The sequence below is a fragment of the Parambassis ranga genome, chromosome 4 (assembly GCF_900634625.1).
Source record: "Parambassis ranga chromosome 4, fParRan2.1, whole genome shotgun sequence".
NCBI classification, from domain to species: Eukaryota; Metazoa; Chordata; class Actinopteri; family Ambassidae; genus Parambassis; species Parambassis ranga.
The window spans coordinates 9460566-9481966 of record NC_041025.1 but is presented as its reverse complement, the minus strand read 5'-3'; the positions used below and the strand labels follow the sequence as shown (position 1 = coordinate 9481966).

The following is a 21401-nucleotide window of genomic DNA, read 5'->3' as shown; positions in this document are numbered from 1 at the left end:
GCAGGCTAGGTCTTATTCATCAGATTAAAAATGGGAGAAAATATTTGTAATATATCTAATGGCCCACCATATTGCTATTAAAATTAACTACTAAACAAATGAACTCAGTTTTTATATTTACACATTGCACACTATGAATAATCACACACAGAGTCCTGTTTATTTACAATGAAAACACTTTATTTCATCATGTTGTAAGTATTATTTCAGTGAAAATAAACATACCAGTAAAAAGGAAACAATTAGAACAGTTTGAGTTTCGTCTTGTGTTCCTTCAGTTTGAACCAGCACAGATATCGACTGAATGGCTTTTTAATCAAGAGTCCTCCCTGTTGGTTGTGAGGATGTTGTCATTCATCATTACACATTCTAGTCAATGTTTACAGTAAATATGAGCACAAAAAAAAAAAATCACAAGTCTACAGTAGAGTCGTGCCACACTGGCATGGCGAGCGCGTTAAGATTAAACTATCGAAGAATCACTTGCATGCACGCGTTATTGTCTACATAGCCTGGATTAAAAGAGAGAGCGTCACAGGACATCAAAAGCGCTGAGAGGAAAACAAGAAAATCTTCTCTAAGACTGTGCAGCGGCGCTCAGTAACAGAGATCTATGTCAGAAGCATTGCGTCACACATGGTTACAGAGGTTATCCTTCAGTATGTGCTCCTAGGACGAACAAAATAAGTCAGCTATTAGAAAGCACATGGCACGTACTAGAACAGCTAAGAACTCTTTAAGTGATATTAGAGCAATAATATAATCATTAGAATAATAATCATAATAATACAGCGATAGGTGCACTCTTCCTGTGTGCCTCTCTCCGGTCTGTGTTACAATGTATTTTACATACAGATCAATAACATTTGCATTATGAAGTAACTGTACATGGCACTTGTATAATACTATTTAACATGTCGATGAATAAATAGAGAAGAAAATAAATAAATGGTTTGATGTGTGTGCCCAGAATTTGGATTTTCATCACTGCATGTGTGTGTGCAGACACACATACACGCACACAGGGATAAGATGACAAATTGAGTTTTTGTAGGCAATATTACAGCTCATAATGCTGATTATGTAAACAGATCATAACATGCGAGCACTTTCCTGCTCTCACCTTTCATTCATCTTCCTCTCTGACTTTTTTTTGCTTTGAGCAAGCAGCTGATTAATCCGAACTTTCAGTGAGGAGGAGGAAAATTAAATCGAAGATGAATCTCAGTGTTCGTCTCCTCCTCTACATGAAGAAAAATGATATGAATGCTCTCAGCTGTAATCCATTCACTCTAAGACAGGAGCACTGCCTCATCAATAAGCAATGAGCGGGCCGATCATTAGAGATAATCTGGAGACTGTACAAGGACAACAAACGCATGACAGGTGTGGCTAACTGAAAATTCCGTCTGATTGACACAAGCTAGATACGTTTTAAATGACAGGAGGGTGCCATGCTTGTAAGAATATGTATTTTTAAAAATCTGTGTTTTCACCCTTTGACTGAGAACGAGCCACAGTTTAGACATGGTAACCTATCCAGGCAGCAGCTTCCGCACCGGCGCCTCCTACACAGATGTTTTGTTGAGATCCACTTTCACCGGCAGCGGCCCTGCTTCCTGCGCCTCCTCTGACTGTTTCATGGTGACGGCGATCATGGGACTGAGGTGGTACGGGTTGACTTTGTGGGCATTGTCTAGAAAATCTTTATCGCCGTTGATGCTCAGCTATAAAGAAATAAACGAGAGAGAGTAAACAGATTGGGTTACTGCCCACCTTTTAATCCAAGGAGTGCACATACCTTCTACTTTCAGGACCTGTATGAACATCTGTTGATGTTATGAGGAATTTTTATGCAGAAATATAAAACAATTCTGAAAGCTACAAATAAGTAGAAGTGTCAAACTGGCTAGAGTATGGTGGTATATGCAGTAATACACTAAAGTGACATTTACTACTGCACACAGCTACAGTCTGGGATCACAAGAGAGAAGGGACTTAACCAACTAAAAGTTGAAAACTAAATGGAAGTCCATTATACAGCTCATATAATAAACTTCGAGAGCATACCTGTGTCTTGATGTGCTGCTCCGGAGCTGTAACAAGGCTGGCACAGCTGAGCCACAGCATGACCATGATGGACAGGAAGAGACAAGCAGCTAAGATCCATCGTGGAAGACCAGACCGTCTGGACAGCCAGGGAGCAAATGGCAGAGTTATTTATTTATATTTATTTTTTTCTGAAGTTTCCTTCACTCTAAACTTCAGAGATAGTTAGATATTTCTATTCTGAGGAGGATTTTTGTAGGTTCAGCTCACCTTGACATGCAGCCGAGGAAGTCGTGCTCGGCTGTGTCCTCTGTGTGCTGCGCAGCATGCTTCCCTTTGCCTGCTGTTTTGGGTGCTCCCTTTTCTCCATGTCCCCTCACACCTGACACAAAGTTCAGAGTTCAGGCGCTAATTAGCACGAGACAGCTCATGATGGAATACTGCAGTAACATTTATACGTATGTGTAAGCCTACCATGGGGTCTCTGGGTGTGGGAGTGGACCTGAGGCCAGGGTTTGTCGGCCACACTAGAGCGTGGAGCCTGCAGTTCTGGCAGAGAGTACTCCATCTCTGGCTGGCTCTGAGGAGAAGACAACAACAGCACAGACGTCCAGCTATCAGAGCAAAAGCAGAGCTGATGAGGCTAAAAAAAAGCTCCAGCAAAGAAGCATGAAACCAGAAGTAAAGAAGGGGGCACTCCAGAGGCAAAAATCTACACATAAAAACAGCTAGAAGTGATTTTGCTGGAGCTTTGGAGATGCTGGCAGGTGGAGTAAACTGTGTGTGCTTATGCACTCTCTTTTCCCATCATACCTATATTCATGCTGAGCTAAGCTAATCACTGCTGGCTCAAGCTTTGACGAGAAGATTGATAGACTTTCATGACTGAAAGCTTAATTAGCACTTTAAGCTTCAGGCTTGAGAGGATATCAGTGTTGCACTGTCCAGTGTCTTAATTTGAGGTTAAAGGGGGGGTTATATAGAATATGGAAATATAAGTGGCCATCAGGGGCTCTTCTTTTGTAGGCCAATTATTCTGCAGCTCATCAAATTAAATGTTGAATTATTCCATCTACACCACAACTGTAAAACAAATTACAGTCTAGTTGGAGGAATTAAGGTTATGAAATGGAAACATTCAATTCATACTGCATTTTTTACCCTCCCCTTGTCCAAGAGGTCAAAGGTCACTGTCTTCTTTACACTGACTTTGTCACTCATCTCAGGTTATAAGGACACAGTGTGGTTTCCAATGTAAATAATCAGTTAAAATCCATACATCACCATGGCTCTTTTCCACTCTGCTCAATATGTCTGGGTCACTATTTGCACTGTTGTGTGTTTGATTATGTGCGCAGTGTTTCTGGTTCCCCTGGAGAACTCATTAAAAGAGGATTTTGGTTCCCTACTGCTGACCCTCTCTCCTCTACAACTGCAGCTGTAGTCAGTTGTAACCATACTACTGCTAGCCTCAGCAACACACACACACATATTTAGAGCAGTACAGTGTATCCCACTGCTGCAGCATCATCCTCCCAATTATTTATTGATTCTGACACTTAACCGGATCAACAGGCTTTGTAACCTCTTACAGGCCTTTCTTTTCTGTTTCGTGCATTACTCTCTCTCCAGAATAACAAAACACTGTTACACACTGCAGCCACTGTGAAGACACGGCTGGTTAGTTTGCTTTCCAAAACCCTCCAAACCCAAAAAGTTATTTCACCACTGGGCTCATTACTGTTCATACGCTATGTTTTCTGACAGCGAGCATTGAAACCAGATGCAGTGTGGAGTTTAAGGGTGGATGTGAGGGGGATGATTCTCATTTGCTACAGACTGAAATACCATCCGAGCGAGCGGAGCCTGATCAGCATCTGTCATGCATTATGACAGGGGAGAGGAAAAGGTGCTCCAGCTCGGAGAGAAGAGGGTTTGAGAGTTCAGAAGTGTTTCAGGCCAAAGAGTCGTGGATACAACAGCCCTCATTTTAGGTCCTAGACACAGCGTGTGTTTTCAGTTGTGAATAAGATGACTGGGGCGGCAAAATACTGTACATTCCATAAAAAGTTAAAATATGTCCTACTCCATGTCTAAATGTATGTTTTGAATACACTAAACAGACACTGAAAATATACAACACAAAGAAAAAAATAAACAAATACGTAAAAAAAAGTGTTTTATCTGAGCTCAACACTGTTGTAGTGAATGACATGAGCACAGGTATAATATTTCTTTAAGCTGTAAAAATATATGTTGACTTCAGAAATGAGGTCAGCAGTCACATGATTTTACAACCAGATGCAAAATTGCTGACATAATTGTTTTCCATTAGAATAAGTGCAATAGAAAGGATCCTCCCTGGTGACAAATGAACACACATCACCCACAGTGGGAAATCTGCACAATACAATGCCCAAAACATCAGGAACAGCCCTAAGCGAAGCATCATGGATACTGGTTATATGAGGTGATAATAATAATATTAATAAAAATAATTCTTTTTCTTATTAGTTGATTATTAAATTGTTTGAAATATCAGCATTTGTTCCTGTGATTCATACATGTGTGTCGGTTGTATTCATGTCAGTTACAGGTTTCTTGTTGCCTGCATGAGTAAACAACAAAACATCATCCGGGGTTAACGATTTCTCTCTGTTCAAGTTACGTTTTTCTTTTCTCTAAAAATCATTCTGGCAGAATGAAATCATCGGGAACAAACAGGGTGCTGACCTCTTTCTGTTGGAGGAACTCGGCTGTGTTATCAGGGACTGAGCTGAGAAGGCGGAACAATGTTTCCTGAAAATTACAAGCAGGGTTCCCTGACACTGGATCTTACTGATACAAATGAACGAGATGATGGTTGTGAGTGACAGATGTGTTAGTTAACCTTCCAGTAATGCGTTTTACAAATGCTATAGCAGTTTAAAACACCACTTGACTCATTATACACTCAACACTAAGAGTAGCATAAACAATGCAGCCAGCTATTTCTATCCTTGCTGCATGATGATCTGTAAAAATGTTTTTATATGTTGACTGACAAATATCTTCATCATGATATTGTGGTTGGCTGAATCATATCCTGCAACAGATGACTTCTATTTCTTTATTTCACCCTCTAATGGGGACAAGTTGTGATCTAAAAGTGCCTCAGTCCACCCTCGCAGACTGGCAGCTTCCTGTTTATTTTTATGAAGCTTGAGCTGCACACATTAGGTCACACAAAAGCCACACAGACGGGTGCATATAGACAGTCAGCTCATTATGGATATCCACATAATTTGTATTTCAGACAGCACTAGCTTGCTTGCCTTCGCTCTGCTGTCTCTCAGCCTTGCTGGACTTTTTTCCGTTGTTTCAACACTCAGACAGTCAATCTGTCAACTTGGTGGCAGTTTGCCAGCTGCCCACTAAACACAGGCCTGATAGTCTTTTCACTGCCCCGCGGAGCCTTGGCTTCCCCTCGCTGCTTCATCCGTCTGCATGTCACTGCCATAAAGAGCAAACATCCATCACAGAGTCCAAATAAAATGTTGGAAATTTCACGTTCTGAGCTTGCTGCTATTCCATATTATGCAGAGCACTGCGGCTCAGCCCACAGTTTTCAGATGGAATATTGAATCCTGTCATATAAGACAGCTCTCTGTCATACAGAAGCCATTGTATACGTGTTAGGGTGCATAAATACTGTCGTTTCCTACAGAGGTCTTTAATTGTGGAGCTAAAAACGCCATCGGAGTCGCTTATCCAAACAGGAAAACACTTGACAGGGATGCAGGTTTTTGTCTGGTGGTTAGACGAACCAACTCCTATTATAGCTTTAATGTATATGTGGTTTACTGTGTTGACTTTGCACGATGATGACAACAAAAAACTTTATGGCAATGATCTGGATCCCTCAGCCAACCTTCATGGCTGAAAGGCAAGACAAGAAAACACAAGTATCGCTCTGGATTCAGCCACCTTCTCCTCCCCCTGCTGTGTGCCCTCGCTCTCTCAACCTTCACAGATACACTCATTCTAAAATAGGCTGAGATCTGTTGGCAGGGGCCCAAGATCTACAGCACTGCATATACAGCAGAAGATATTTCACCATCCTCACCGGAAGTAGAGATTAGCTCAACCGATAATCTATAAGGGTCTGCTGGCTTGCTTTTAACCTCAGTGTAAAAACATATGACGTTTAAATTTACTGCAGTATTAACTCAATATGACCCCATCGTGAGTCAGTGGCTCATTACAATATTGGAATAAGGATGGTGAATATGTTTTTTCTCTTTTTTTTATCCTAAGAGAAACGTTCAAGGAACGTAGACAAAATCTGTAGAAAAACTGATTCTGTCCCTTTAAGATTAGTGTTGAATGTGTTCAAAGTCACTTTGAAATGTTTTGAAGTGCTTTACAGATCAGAGACAACATTTATGGGGAATTTTAAAATGTTAATGGTGACAAGAAGTGGGGTTTGACTGATATCATCATCATTTTTCTGGGTGCTCTGGTGACCTTGGATCGATCCATTTTGATTTTAAGTTTGACTTAATTCAAAAAATACATTGAATAAAAACTTTGACATGAAAATGATCTTGTGTTTCAGTAAAACATGATAAAGGCAGATTTTCCTGCAGCTAATAGCTTGCATAGAAAGGGACCTTTTTTCATTCGCTTGTAGCAGCAACACAGTCCCAGGCTGTGTGTTGGCTTTGTTTGCTAACCTACTATTTAGTTTAACTGAATAATACGCATGGCTTCACTGTCCTTTACTATACATAGATGTGAACTCATCTTTCAAAATGTTTGCTTTCCTCCTTTGGTCTGTGGCTATTCTTGCATAAACCCCTCATTATGCATTATAAGTCTACGGTATTCTAGGCAGGTTTTTTTTATTTGTATTTGTACAAATGAGGTGCAATCAAGCATCTAGTAAGTGAATGTTTAAAGAGGTTAGGTTACTCAGGTTACAAAATGAGTTTATTTTACTTTATCCAAGAACAATGTGCAGACTGAATCTATGCTTTATAAAGAAAAGAAATTGCTTAGGTAAGTTTTATTGTTTAGCAATGATCTTACATTGAAGCAGAATTAAAAAAAAACATTTTAATGGCTTGCTTTCAGCTGATCATCTGTCTATATTCAGGCTGCCATTGTCAGTGTAATAATACATTTCCAAAAATCAATGTAAACTGTATCTTCAAGCCTTACCTGGAAAACCACCACCTTGCCATCATCAGCTTGGAGGTAGAAGGTCCAGGTGGAGGAAATGAAGCTCTGGGCAGAGCTGACAATGTCATTGCACCAACTGGACACGGCCTCCATCACAGAGGGGGGCTTTGGGCGCAGGGTCATGGCCTTCAGCTGCAGACAGGAGAGAGCAGGGTGCCCTATTATACATTTGTGTTTTTAAAAGTGATATTAACATTCAAACAGCTTGACATGCTAGCCTAAAGCTGCATTTACTGTGCCTGAGTGTGTGTGTGTGTGGCCTTCTTACCTTCCTCCTCTTGATCTCAGGTTCAGAAGGTTGGCTGGCACAGCCGGTGCTGCAGGCTTCCTGTTCCAGCAGCTTAATATATGCCTCCTGGCAAGCTGTAGAAACATATATATAGAGAGAAGGACAGTTTTGAACTATGACAGAAAAAAGAAGAAGAGGTCGAGAGCGCAGGTAGAGTAAAGTGTGCACTGAGCGCTTAAACCAGCTGGGTAGCAGGGAAGAAGAAACAAAACCTTTATATAGGAAGAAAGATGAAGATGCAAGGAAGACGTTACATCTGCTGGCAATTCACTCCACATTGCCATTATTGAAACAAGGGGCAACAGAGCATCTGCCGTCTGGATGGCAAATCACATCATTGATTTCCAATGCAGCAGTTCAAACAGGGCGAAAAGCCTCAAACACCCTGAAAATTCCCACTGAGCCCAGCAGCTATCAGGAAACACTGCAATGTTCAGCTCAACACTAACAGTGTAATATAACATAGCTGCCTTTGTTTAGTTTTAACATTGAACACATCATATGTATTCTGTATAACCATCAAGAAAAGCATGTTAGCATTCCAGCTGTTGTGCTGAGCATGGCTGATAAATGTCATGTCATATATTTTTTGCCTAATTATAATGTATTGACCTACATAGAGTGTATGTCATCAGCAGCCATCAGCCAATAGGATGGAGGTATTGACAGATTGTTGACACTTCTAACACACCGTGTCCCTAGTGCACGCATCCAAATGAAGCCATTACATTGGTGAGCATGTGAAAGGGTCACAGTGTCTGCAGTGTGCAGGTTTTTAAAGTGTTGGAAACACTGTCTGCTCCTGCAGTGCTGGAATTCCTTTAACACAACAAATTTAATTAACTAGTTTAATAAGTTAATTTCACCACAGATGGATAGATAGATATACTTTATTAATCCCAAAAAGGGACATTTCACTGGTAGGCTGTGGCAATTAGAAAAAATATATGAATACATCAGAATTGACGAAAAGGGACTGAAAAATATCAACATATCAGCAAAGATTAAATATTTTGTATCCCTATAAATGCTGTTAAACTAAGACGTTGGCCTGTGAGCAGCAGTTAATATTGCACTACTGCACTACTGGGCCAATGCCACGCTCATTCACAGAGTTACTTGTGGTGAAATAATGCACATTTGTTCAGTTACTATCAGATACAGATGACATTATAGGTGCTTTATCTTTCTCTAAGTAACCCTCCAGAACTGTGTTGTTTGATTTTGGAATCAATATTAAACATTTTAATGATCAATGGTGGGTTAACTGAAGAACATACGGCTGACCTCATGACCTTCTGAGACTAAATACAACCTGAGATCTTCTATTAGGTCACATATGCCCACATTAGAGGTGAGGAGACCTCAGTGTTTATCGTAGCTTGCCTTAAGAAGCACTAGTGTTAGGATAAAGGCCTCAGATGCTTCAGCTGCATTCTGTAAGACCACCAGTACAACAGACGGATCGACAGCACACACTGACTCACCTCCCTGACACTCCTCCCTGCTGGTGTTAAAGCCGGCGTTGCCATTGACAAACTGGCAGATGGAGTAGAGGCGGCAGCCGCGGTGACAGGCGTTCATTATGGAGTCCTACCAGCCAGACAGACAGAGGGGAGAAAGGGAGGGTGCAAAATTAGAGACGTCTCCTGTAGTCTTGAGTAAACACCACATAACCTTGTTAGGAAAGTTGACATAGATGTGGTATGGCATCTCTTAATGACACGGTGCAGCTGTTACATTGTGGATTGTCATAAACAATTTATAAGAAGCCTTCAGTTACTGCCAGATAAACCCGGTGATGATGAGTTAGCGGTGTAAAACCTGTGCAGGGTAATGTGGTGGTGAGAAAGGAAGATGCACATCACCGCACTTCCTCCTGCCATTATGGGTTCACAATATATAAACAGCGCCCTCTGGTGACCTGTGACGGTATAGGCTGAGACAAAGAGACTCCCTGACCGCGACCATGAACGGTTTATTACAGCCTTTTCATCATCTTTACTGCGCCTCCTTGTTGATGCACAGGGGAGGAGAGGAGGGTGTTTATTCCAAACCATGAAACGCTGCCTCATCGTGTATATACAGCAGTTACTGCCCAAAACTACACAAACATGCACAAACTGCTCGTTTTCCTTCATAAAACCAGGTGACTGCGAGCCTCTTTGCAGCTCTGCTCCTGCTGCCCTGCAGGGTGTCTGAACCACACCTGAAGGCAGCAGGAGAGGAGAAGGGAGGAGGAGGGAGGAGGAGGTGTGGGTGATGGGAGAGAAGAAAAACATCCGAGACTGAAAATCTAAGCAAGGGTCTAAAACTCAAAGAATTTCATAAGCATCATCTCCAGTCCTGCTCCGGTCCGGTCTGGCCTTGTCTGCGCAGGAGGATGCTGTGATGTTATTTTACTGTTCTATTGCTCGTCTCCTCCACTCCGCCTCATCTTAACTGCGGATCGAAAAATGGTCGATTAGCCTATTGGCGCAGTTTATTGCAGTTACAGCTTGAATGCAGTTCACTTCTCGGGCCTTTAAGATGCAGACGAACATAAGCTGCATCCATTTTTTCGGCCTAATTGTGCGCCGTAGCATCCAAAAGGGATGCAGAGCTACCTGTCATTACGCACGGATAGGAACACAATTCTACTCATGTTACATTAAAAGGTATATCTACAATGTTAAAATGAAATGTTAGTGTGTTTGATATTCGTGGCTGAAGGCTGAAACAGCAGCGGTGCGCTCGCTGCTCACAATGCGCCTTCTGCAGCAGCCATAGCCCCACAGCATAATGGGAACTTACTTTAGCAGGGCTTTTGTTTTTGATGGTCAGCTGGCATTGCTTCTTGCAGTAATTGATGTCGCCCAGTTGGTTGTCAAACAGATCCGAAGACGCTGCAGCGAGCCCAGCGAGGAGCACGGAGAGCAGGGCCGAGAAGCCGCACATCCTGCAGGCGAGCCGGAGCATCTGAAACCCTGAAGAGAGGAGCGAAGAGACGAGCCTCGAGCAGCACTGAGCTCCCTTTGTGGCGGGCGGCGCTGCTGGTGCGGATGCTGCTGCTTCCTCAGCCCGGGTCCTGTCTGTCTGCTGCTCTGCTGAGCTGCTTCTGCCGCTCGTGGCGTCACGCGCAACATCATCATCATCATCATCACCACGCACGCGCCAGCTCCCCACTCAAACACACACACAACCTGCAGAGCAGCCTTCACTGCAGTGCATAATGTGGCAGCGATGACATAAAGATGTGGCAGAGAGGGTGGTGATGTCCTCCTGACACTGTGGCAGTGATATCGATCACAGCTAATCAATCAGCTGATTGTAAAGGAAACAAAGGAAGTTGCTTTTAGAAGTGGATGCTTTTAGACGTCTCTGTACTTGAAGAGCACAGTCAGACTTGTTAAAGTTAAGTTTGCCCTGGCTCTGATTACGGCTTTGTTGTTGTGCAACCTTGCTGTAACGTTGTGTTGTGACGTCGCACTCACCTGTCCCAGCTCCTCCTGAAGGTTGTCTCACTTTACAATCTGCGCGTCTGCGGCGCGCTGTGGGTGTGTGCCTGGGAGGGGACAAGCTGAGGACCACTAATGACTGCGTGGGAAAACAGAAGGAGGAGCGAACAGTACGAACCTAAGAGCCGTAGCTGCTGCTGCTGGAGTTCAAATCTGACAAACCTCGTATCAGTAACTGACTTCCACTGAGGAGCCGCACTGGACCTGGGTGCAGCCGCTGCAGTTTCTCCTCCGGCCTCACATCTGGACCCTCGAAAACCAACTATAAAGAAGAACCCCCACCCCGCTTACAGGACCATGATTTCCTTCATGGTTCTGCTGCTCCTCCTGGTTCCACACGTGTTATTGTCTGCGACGCGTAAGTACCAGACTTCCACAGACAGGCTACTTAACCTCGGTCCTGTCGGTGCAGACCGCAGGAGATGGGAGGTGCTTCAAACCAGCAGTTCGTGTTTGAAATAAATGATTTCACTTCATTGAGACAAAAGGTACTTTTGAGCACAAGCTTCACCTCCCTGCAGCTGTTATTATCACCCCACCTATAAGTAACCACAGAAACTTACCTGGCCTCTTTTGACAAGATGTCCTCCACTCATACATTTAATAAAGAGTAAACAGATTCTATCAGATAAACAAACTGACACAGCAGTTCACTGTGTGGTGGAGGAGCTACAATAAAACAAAGCAGAAAGATACTATTAAACACAGCATTATAACTGACACACGTTATATATGAATATTTAGTTTTTTATTATTTTTATGGATATATGATATGTTTTCTCCATCAATTTGGTCTGGTATGGGTTAAATAAATAATGAGAAATACATTTTGAACACATCATATTTTATGTTTATTTTATATTATTATGTATTTTGTATTTTATAAGTAGGAAATAATATACAATCTAATGGAGATGGAAAAAGGAACACAAAAAGAAAATCCAAGTTACCCAAATTTGTAGTTTGCACTTAGTTATATATTATAATATATTATATATATATTATATATTATAATATAATATGTATTATAATATGTATGATATATATTATTATAAGGTTTCTATTTGGAACACCTTGTTGTTGGACATTTGACTGTATTATTAACAAAAGGATCATCTAATCATATCCTAATTGTATAATGTTCTACTATAATAAGCCCCTAATTTGATGAGATTTTGTGTGTAGTTAGAGTTCTGTTAGACAGGATGATGTGGTGAGAAGAGATCGAAATTGTGTTCATCAGCACCATTGCATGAAGGAAGTGTCGTCAGCACGCTGAGATTTATTATCATAAGGCTGAGAAATGATCTGCTCCGACTAACTTCTCAGTGTGAGGTGAAGCGTTACTTTGTTTATTATATTCATAATTGATTCAGACTTGTCGGGGTCCAGAGGTGGATCATCGCTTCTCTCCCGTGCAGAGGTTGGTAAAAGTGCAGTGGCACATATGTTAGAGAGTTTATCCGCCGCCCACCTGCAGCACGGTGGTAACATTCACAGACTCACAGCAGGTTTCTCATGGGCATCAATCATATAAGGGCAAACTCGGTATGGTAAAGCATTCAAGGATTTTACTGACAAACTGGGGTGACCTTTGTGACTGATCCTACTGAGCCTCCATAAATCCACTTCATTACTGGGTCATAAATGTGTGCTGAGCTGCTGCTCCCTCACACACACACACACACAAACAGTAATGATTTCTTGCCGTACAAACAGGCGCCCAGAAACAATATATGATCTCAGTTAAAAGAGTGAAGGATGGCCAAAAACTGGAAGTGTGTGAATAAAATCTCAGTGTGGTTCAGCTCAGGGGAGTTTGATATTTTTGTTATTAAGAGTTTTGCAGCTGCTCGAAGGAAAAGCAACCAAAGCCTGCAACACACAGCAGAGTTCTATGATCATCATGTCATTTTGTGTAGGCTCCAGTAACTTGACACTTGATGGACATAGTCATGTTGTCTTGTGTTGTGTGTCCATCTCTCAGACGTAGCAGTGATTTCCCCTCAGGATCCAGTCCTGCGTATCGGCTCCAGCCTCACGGCCACATGCACGCTGAGCCCTGAGCTCGGTCTGCACGCTAGCAGGTTGTACTGGACACTGAACGGCGTGCGTCTGTCCAGCAGCACCTACAGCCTGCTGTCCTCTGACACGCTGAGTGTCACCCTGCACAGCCTGAAAGGCTCCCAGCAGCAGTCTGGAGACAACCTGGTGTGTCACGCAGCAGATGGACGTGTCCTGGCTGGTTCTTGTCTCCATGTGGGCAGTAAGTGGAGGCTTTTCAAGTCCACAGATTTATTCACACTTTTTTTTTTTGCTTATCAAAGTATTATATTTTTGCTTTGTTGATACTTGTTCATTGTTCACTATTGACAGGACTTATACTCTTCAGTTTGTGGATGTATTTGTTTGGGGCCAGAAATATAATAAGTATGTGTTACCACAACACACGCCTCCTCATGCTTGTTGTTTTGACATATTTCACCAGATTGTCAAAATATTTAACTAGACTTTAATTATTTTTTTAGTCATTGATATCATGTGATCACATAGTAGATTGTGTGTGTCTGATTGACTGCTGCATCTCTATGCACCCTCCTGTGGACTTGTCCAGAAGGAGGGAAGAAGAAGCTTGTTGAAGACAAGAGGAATTTATCTATACAAACCTACGCAAAGTAAAACAAAATCAATGTGTGAAATGTTTGTTGTTTTTTAATGCTTTGGTTTGTCTTCTGTTTATTCTACAGTGCCCCCGGAGAAGCCGGTGAATCTAACATGCTGGTCCCGCAACTCAAAGGACTTGAGCTGCAGGTGGAGTGTGGGTGGGCTCGGTGAGACGCACATCCCAACCAAATACACCCTCAAATACAAATTGAGGTGAGCTCCACCAGGGCTGCTGCTGCATCACCTCCTCCAGCATCCCTCAGGTAGACTAGCAGCAGATGTGCTGTGTGTGATGCAGGGTGCTGTTCTGTGATTCTTCAGGATGTTTATCAGGTTTTTCCAGAAGAAAACCTCTTAAATAGGTTTAATTCTCTAAGCACCTCTCATGTTCAGGTGGCACGGGCGGGAGCAGGAGTGTGAAAACTACGGCGCAGGGAGGCAGCGGTACTCCTGCTACATCCAACGCAACATCGCCCTCTTCACCCCGTATGAGATCTGGGTGGAGGCAACCAATCAGCTGGGCTCAGCTACCTCTGAGGTCACCACCCTGGACATCCTTGATGTAGGTGAGTGGTCTGAAACCAGTGTTTGTTATCAGCAACCTAGCATGTTCTCTATCCACTATGTCCGCCTTGTTAAATGTGAAGGATAAGCACGCTCAGAGGAGATCCTTTGTCCTGGTGTAGTTTCCTGCAGTGAAGGATTTTTAACAGGAAGCGCTTTTACAAGACATTTAATACGTTTTTCTTCTTTGCCTCGCATGCTGCCAGCCCCTTTATCCCTCCTTCAGAACTCTTGGGCTTCTTTATTGTGGTTGGCGAATGTTTTATTTAATACTGACTGAGGGTACAGCGTGCTCTCACAGGAAGTACACACTGACTTGACCAAGAAGTGAGGTGAGGTTCTGAGACTTGTATGCCTCTACACTGTTTTATGGTTTTCTGTCTTTTCATTAATCTGATAGATCAGGAATGAAATGACAGAATATCTGGCACAAATGCTCACTTGGCCTCAAAAATGATCAGAATTTGGTGGCCAGATGTCACGGATTGGAGGGTTCTGTTCTTCAGACAGTGTACCATGTAATAAAACTCTCCATCAGTCCTCTGCACTCCTCTCTAAGTGAGGGCAGCATATTCTAGATTGGAAAATCGTCACTGCAATCATAAATGTCAGTGAAGTGTAAGCTTTAAAAATACTTTTTATTAAATACTTTCAATGCCTGACCAGGCATTCTGCTGTATTCTCGTTCTATGTGCTGAACATTTGCTTCATACAACCTCTGTAATATTCGTCCTTGTCTCTGCAGTGACCACAGACCCTCCTGCCAACGTGCAGGTGAGTCGGGTAGGCGACCTCGAGGACCAGCTGACGGTCCGCTGGGCCAGCCCCCCCGAGCTCAAGGACATCCTGTTTAAGGCCAAATATCAGATACGCTACAGGCTGGAGGACAGCGCCGACTGGAAGGTGGCACGGCAGACACACATATTCCTCTGCAGCCATGACACCTCAGTGGCTGCAGAAATCTCAAGCATTTTGCTTGTTCCTGCAGTTTTTCTCCTGTCCGCTGCTAGTGATTTATAGCTGAAACCTGGCTTTGATCAAAAGGGGCACAAGTAGAGCTTTCATGTTTCCCAGCCAAAGCCTCTTAATAATTTTAGCTCCGTAGAGTCTGTCTTCTGAATTATCTATTGAATGAGGGGAATATTTACATGTCAGTTCAGTTGTTGCATGCCTGTGGGCCATTTTTTCTTTCTCTCTCAGGTAGTGGATGACGTTGGTAATCTGACGTCATGTCGACTGGCGGGTCTTCAGCCTGGGACTGTCTATTTCGTCCAGGTGAGGTGCAATCCAGTGGGTATCTTTGGCTCCAGGAAGGCTGGTATCTGGAGCGACTGGAGCCACCCAACTGCTGCCTCCACACCCAGCAGTGGTATGAAGACATCCTTGGTTATGCCTTGTTTCTCCTATCAGTCTAGATCTGTTTTTTTAGAGACAGGGCAAGCCATGCAGGCACGACAAAACCCACATACTGACTAAAACTGTTCCTTGGCTGTATCAGGGCTTAAATGGCCTTTAAATGCCTTCCAAACATCTGCCATGCCCACAAAACTTGACCATTTGTTCTTTTCTAATAATCAACCTTTCACTGGCAATTAAAGTCAGAAAAACAATGTCCTTATCCCCGATTCAACATCCTGCACAAGAAGATCCAAACCGCATGTGACCCAGAAGAAACCAAACATCAATAGGCAGCATACTTTGATAGAGATCTCCAAGCAGAGGATTAGAAAGAACTGCAAAGAGCCAGGGGGACATTTGATAGATTTCTGTCGTCGGCTTCAAAGATTGATCGAGTTAAAAAAGCTGGTCGTCTGTCCGCAGCACACACAGGACTTATAAAGCTTGAGTGGAAGCAGGTTTGAGAGCAGATAATGAGTTACATAGGTTATGTGGTATTTATTCCCCACAGGGAGGAAGTCGTTATCGGGCTCTGTTGTTTGCCATAGAGAATTGATTGTGGCAGATGACAACAGGACGCCAAATGTGGTCTGTCACCTCAGTTAAGGAAGTTAAGGACTGACAATCATGCCTGTTTAGATGGAACTGCAGAGCAGAACAAGTTTGAATTTGATCAGCTATATATCACTATTAAGTCCACCAGGCTTTCTGTCTACACACTAATTCACCTCTAATGAAATGGAGGATACTTTAGTATCACACAGTTGTAACAGAATGAAGGTCATAGCTGGCGAACAAGCTGGAAACAAGCCAGTGTAATCTACGTGTAGTGATAGACCATTCAAGAAGTGCCAGTAAAGGACAGACATGTCCGTCACATTTATGCTGACACATTACGTAGTAAGCAGTTCTTGAACACACCTTCCCTGCACACACTTGCTTTTGTCCTACAGTGATGCTGTTCCTTCTTCCTCCCTCCTCTCTCTCACCTCTATGTCTCCTGCACACCCTCCTCTCAGAGCGGCTGCAGACCGGCTCATGTGATCCTAAACCCAGCGAGCAGAACTCCACTCTGCGACGGGAACTCAAACAGTTCTTTGGCTGGGTTCGCAAGCACGCGTACGGGTGCAGCGGCATGTCGATCAAACTGTACGATCAGTGGAGGGTGTGGCTGCAGAAATCACAGAAAACACGCAACCAGGTAGGTAAGCAGAATCTGTTTTTTTTCCTCTGTCTCTGCTGAGCTGCATCAGTGTCCCGAGCTGAATTTCTGACCTCTGCTATGCCATCTGCTCAGCATTTTTACAAAGAGGAGAGATGTTTCTTCAGCTGGCTCTGTGCAGTTTCAGCCAATACTTTATGATCAGGTAAAATGTGCGGTTTTGACTTTACTGGCCCAGAAGTGAAAGCATAAAAGTAGATATGGTCTCTGATTTTATTACATATTTTAATGAGTGGACTTCTGATCTTCAACTGATGGCCACAACAAAGGAAAACAAACATGTAAATGTAATTAACAGCCCGCTGTAATGTGTTCCTTTTGTTTTTCTCTTGGCATGAGGATCCCCTTTCACAAAAATAACTCAGGCCAAATGGCATGCAGAGCCTCAGGAACGTCTGCCTGTTTATGTGACTTTGTAAAGAGTTCACATCCCTCCAGCCACATCCTCCTCGGCTCAGTCCTTGAACTCACAGACTCCTTCAGTCTACCTGACTCAGTTAGCTCAGCAGTTTTTGCATTTTTACAGGTTATGAGCTATCCCCTGAATAATGTCAAAAGAAAACACAGCTTCCCATTGAGGACTTTAAGAAAGTGGCCACCAGACAAAGCAACTGTTTTATTAGTGGAGACATTTTTCTCTCTCCTCGAGTCACCCCAGTAAGCACTAACTGCTTTTGTCTTTTCAGATTCTACCAGATGATAATTCATAGCACCGCTGTGGTGTTTTAATCCAAGCGCATCAAGACATAACTACTCCAGAGGGTCCCAGCTGTGCAAGAGGTCCAACCCACCTCCTCCTCCCCCCCTTCCTGAAGAGTACTGCAGTGTTCGCTCATACAAGCTCGAGTTTAAAGGGCCTGAGTGGGAGATAACTCCAGTGAGACAATGCAGCCTTTTTTGTGTCGCCTCCAGATCTGTTTACAATAAGAAAACGTTTCTAGGCAACTGATTTTCAATAAAATAAAGATGTAAGTTTTAAATTTAACCTAAAATAATCTACAAGCAAATCTCATGTTCTCAACTCTTTAGTGTAAATCACACGAATATTTACGTTAAACGCAATGAACAAACAGAATCAGAGAAAACTAAATAGTTAACAGGCACATAATTAAACATAAGGAGCCACAAAATCTCCAGAATGCACATGCTGTCTTATAGATGACAAAATTTTGTAACTGCTTTTTTGTGTGTTTAAGGGAATGTTGAGTTAACTTATATTCTTCTTCTGTTTTCAGTCCATGTTTGTCAATAGTTAAGAAGAGATCCTGTAAAGTCTTATTTTTAAAAAAAGTACACTTTTACACAGAAACAAGCATATCTGTGTTTCTGTTGTGAAAGCAGTTAACAAAAACTATGCACAACGTAGGCCGAACGTGCAGAGACCCCCTGGGAGGAATAAGACTGCAGCAGTAAGCAGGGTGGAGCCAGAGGGGGATCGATAAGAGCAGCTGAGGAGTCTGAGGTGGAAGTTGCAGCAGCGGAGCAGACTTGAGCCGTCAGCTCTTCTTTTCTGGCGATGTGAGCGGGCGGGCCCTCTGGGAGCCAGCTGTCAATCACACTCCTCTGAATCATACTTAAAGTCCTGCATGATCTCACTCAGAGCCTCTTTGTTCTTGATGATCCTGGATGAGTACAGACACATTTATTAAGAGTGTGTGGATGTCCTGGTTAACTCCATTACAGTAGTAGCCAAGCAGGGACCCAGAGCTTACAGATGAAGCGCCATAAGGAAAGGAATGGACCCTTTTGTGGTCAGTTGAGCTCCAAAAGTATATCAATCTCTATAGCCTGTATCTTAGAATGTCCAACGTTGCAGCAGAAATAAACATGATTACAGCCTGGTACAAAACTGTTTTAATCTCTATTTCGCTGTTCATAATGATAGAGTGGTTTATATTTATATAGCATTAAGGGAGTGGCTGCTTTGAGTTGGTGCAGTTTGGCTCCACATCTGAACCTATTTTTGGATTAAATGAGACGTATAGGTGCCAAGATAAGAGTCACCTCACTGAGCTACGAATGATGTCACAGAGGGTTCATCCATCTTTATATATAGTGTAAGTCTGTAACAATGGACGGTCTGAGAGATCCGGCAGAGGAGTGGGTCTGCTGCCAGCAGCAGGCTGATACTGAATGGGTCAGCAGGGAGCTAACGCCATGAATGGATGGGGTAGTAATAGCTGCTCTTACTTGTGCTTGATCTCCTGAATCTTTTCTTGACAGTCCTCGTCCTCTGGGTGATCTTGGGCCTGCTGCCTGGCCAGCTGCAGCTTGGCTGTCTGTTGAGAGGGCACATCAGATATGATTTATGCAAACCAGGAGAGGATGGTGGAGAGACGGAGGATGATAATAATAGGAGCTTTGTAACATTACTGGAAAAAACAGAGCTGGGTTAATATCATAGGGGATTGTAAAACTTCATAGGAAGAGCAAAGCATTACTTCTGAACACCAGCTGTTCAGAATGTGGGAAGCACCCAAGCAGCTACACTTTAACAACAGTGCTGCTATGATGAGAGTCAGACAGACAGCAGCTTTCATGTCACAGACATAAAAGAGAAGCACTGTAACATCAGTGAATGATTTAAATTTAACTAAATTATTTTTTGTTGTGCAGAAGTTTTTCATCCGAAGCACAGTTGTTCCTTCATTAATGACTAAGTGTACTTTAAACATTTATAACTTCAACTGCCAACACTAAAACAATTGCTGGTGAACATTTACAAAATATTCTGTATAAGAAGTCTGCCTCCTTCTGGTGAAACACTGGAAGTGTGTGACAGCTGGCAAGACATTACTAAGAAACATTATTATTAGTTACAGCGGGGCAGTTAATTCAGCAACATGAGTGCACTAATGAGTGCATGAGTGCACAAAGATGCTGCTCCAGTACACTGCTTTTATTTGACTTATTTGTTAATTACCAAGGTCACTGTAGTTACCACTACAACTTTACAGAAAACAAAATGAACAAGGAGGCATTCATGCATGTAATTAATGTTGAACGTTTATAGGACTGCACTTCAAATATTGCCGCAATAAGTATCTGATCACATTATTAAATTATTTTAGCTAATAAAAACATAAACAACTTACTGAAGCTACTATAACAACTTAGCTGGATGGAGTTAACAGTTTATATTTACAATATTGATTTTTTTCACAGTGTTTAGCAGGTAACATGCTGTATTCTAGTGGGAAAAAAGACAAGTTTGGTATTTCCTGGACTATAAAAGAAAAACAGAAAAGCACTGTCCTACCAGTTCAAGTTTCTCCTTCTCTTTGCTCTGCAGCTTTTCGATGTGCTCAGAAAGATCTGGTCTGTCGAAGTCATGGTGCAGCCTCCCCTTGATTTCCAGCACTTCATTAGAGATGCCGCAAAATGCCTGAGTTATCTCATGGACCAGCTGCCTGTAGTGATCGAAGTCGTAGTGGGGCCCTGTCCTCAAGTAGGCCTCATGTCCTCTGGAAGGCAGCCATCAGCCAAAACACACAAAAAAGAGAACTGAAATATTACAAATATATGTGTTTTGAAGGACAAATTTCCTGGAGACAGGAGGAAAACTGTGCTCTATATATATATATATATATATATATATATAGATATCTTTAATAAACTGAAACTCACTCTTCAAAGAGCTGATATGTCTCCACACGCTCAGACTGCAGGTGATAAAATCTCTGGATGAGAGCCTTAAAGTCTGAAGGGACCTGAAGAAAGGAAAATCCTGTTTACATATGAAGGAGTCCACTTATTGCTAAATACCAGAATAATTATTATGACAGTTACATATTTGCAATAATAATTTTCTGTTTTTATAAATACCATATATCGAGGGGACATAAGATTAAGATTAAGAATTACTGTATTAATCCCCGTGGCAGCATATCAAAGAACAATCAATACAATATATACAAGAAAAACTCTTATATACACACACACCTAACAGGCAAATGAACATAATGTAACTGTAACATAAACACATTGTTATTATTAATTTCCTTAAATGACCTCTTTTAAGCTTTTAAGTGTATATTATGTATATGTAGATGCACGTCCACCTGGCTTAATGATTTATGCAGATGTAGACTGACTGTGTCCGCCGCTTGTCTGTTTCTGACAACAATGATTCAACTTTAGCTTCTTTAGCTAAGTTTCCATTAGCTTGACTTCACTTAAAACACGTGACAGATGTAACTTTGAGCTTCTAAAACGTTCAGCTGTTGTATGAAACGACAGATGCTCACCATCATGGCCCGTTAGTAGACACCGCTGCCGAGTTTCCACGGTTTATAAAGTGATGAACATGTTAATGTCTTGTGAACACAGCACGCTGTCTGACTGCAGCTCAGCAGCCTTCCTGCTCTCGTAAACGGAAGTGACGCAGCTGAGCGGCCCACGTGATTGGTGCGCTCAGAGTCCTGCAGTTCCCACAGTGAGCCAGAAAGCAGCACCCTGGTAGCTCAGATCTGTGTTTGTATATGATATAAATGAT

The 21401-nt window shown here is 42.5% G+C and overlaps 3 protein-coding genes across 3 annotated transcripts; 1 reads left to right on the top strand and 2 right to left on the bottom strand.

The window, feature by feature from the left end:
- Positions 1–210: 210 nt before the first annotated feature.
- On the bottom strand, positions 211–10534 carry tmem59l (transmembrane protein 59-like). The gene is made up of 8 exons (XM_028404283.1): positions 10355–10534; positions 9049–9154; positions 7541–7635; positions 7252–7404; positions 2524–2629; positions 2320–2431; positions 2071–2188; positions 211–1727 (listed from the first exon to the last, which is right to left on the bottom strand). Exons 1-8 carry the CDS (start codon positions 10517–10519, stop codon positions 1569–1571), a joined length of 1014 nt encoding a protein of 337 aa, XP_028260084.1. The 5' UTR covers positions 10520–10534; the 3' UTR covers positions 211–1568.
- A 752-nt stretch (positions 10535–11286) lies between these two features.
- crlf1b (cytokine receptor-like factor 1b) lies at positions 11287–17616 on the top strand. The gene is made up of 8 exons (XM_028403918.1): positions 11287–11416; positions 13046–13324; positions 13806–13935; positions 14116–14288; positions 15032–15189; positions 15487–15655; positions 16704–16885; positions 17593–17616. The coding sequence occupies exons 1-8, from the start codon at positions 11356–11358 to the stop codon at positions 17614–17616; spliced, it is 1176 nt and encodes a 391-aa protein (XP_028259719.1). The 5' UTR covers positions 11287–11355.
- Positions 17106–21289, bottom strand: rex1bd (required for excision 1-B domain containing). The gene is made up of 5 exons (XM_028404285.1): positions 21154–21289; positions 20534–20616; positions 20166–20370; positions 19097–19185; positions 17106–18528 (listed from the first exon to the last, which is right to left on the bottom strand). The coding sequence occupies exons 1-5, from the start codon at positions 21157–21159 to the stop codon at positions 18456–18458; spliced, it is 456 nt and encodes a 151-aa protein (XP_028260086.1). The 5' UTR covers positions 21160–21289; the 3' UTR covers positions 17106–18455.
- Positions 21290–21401: the final 112 nt, after the last annotated feature.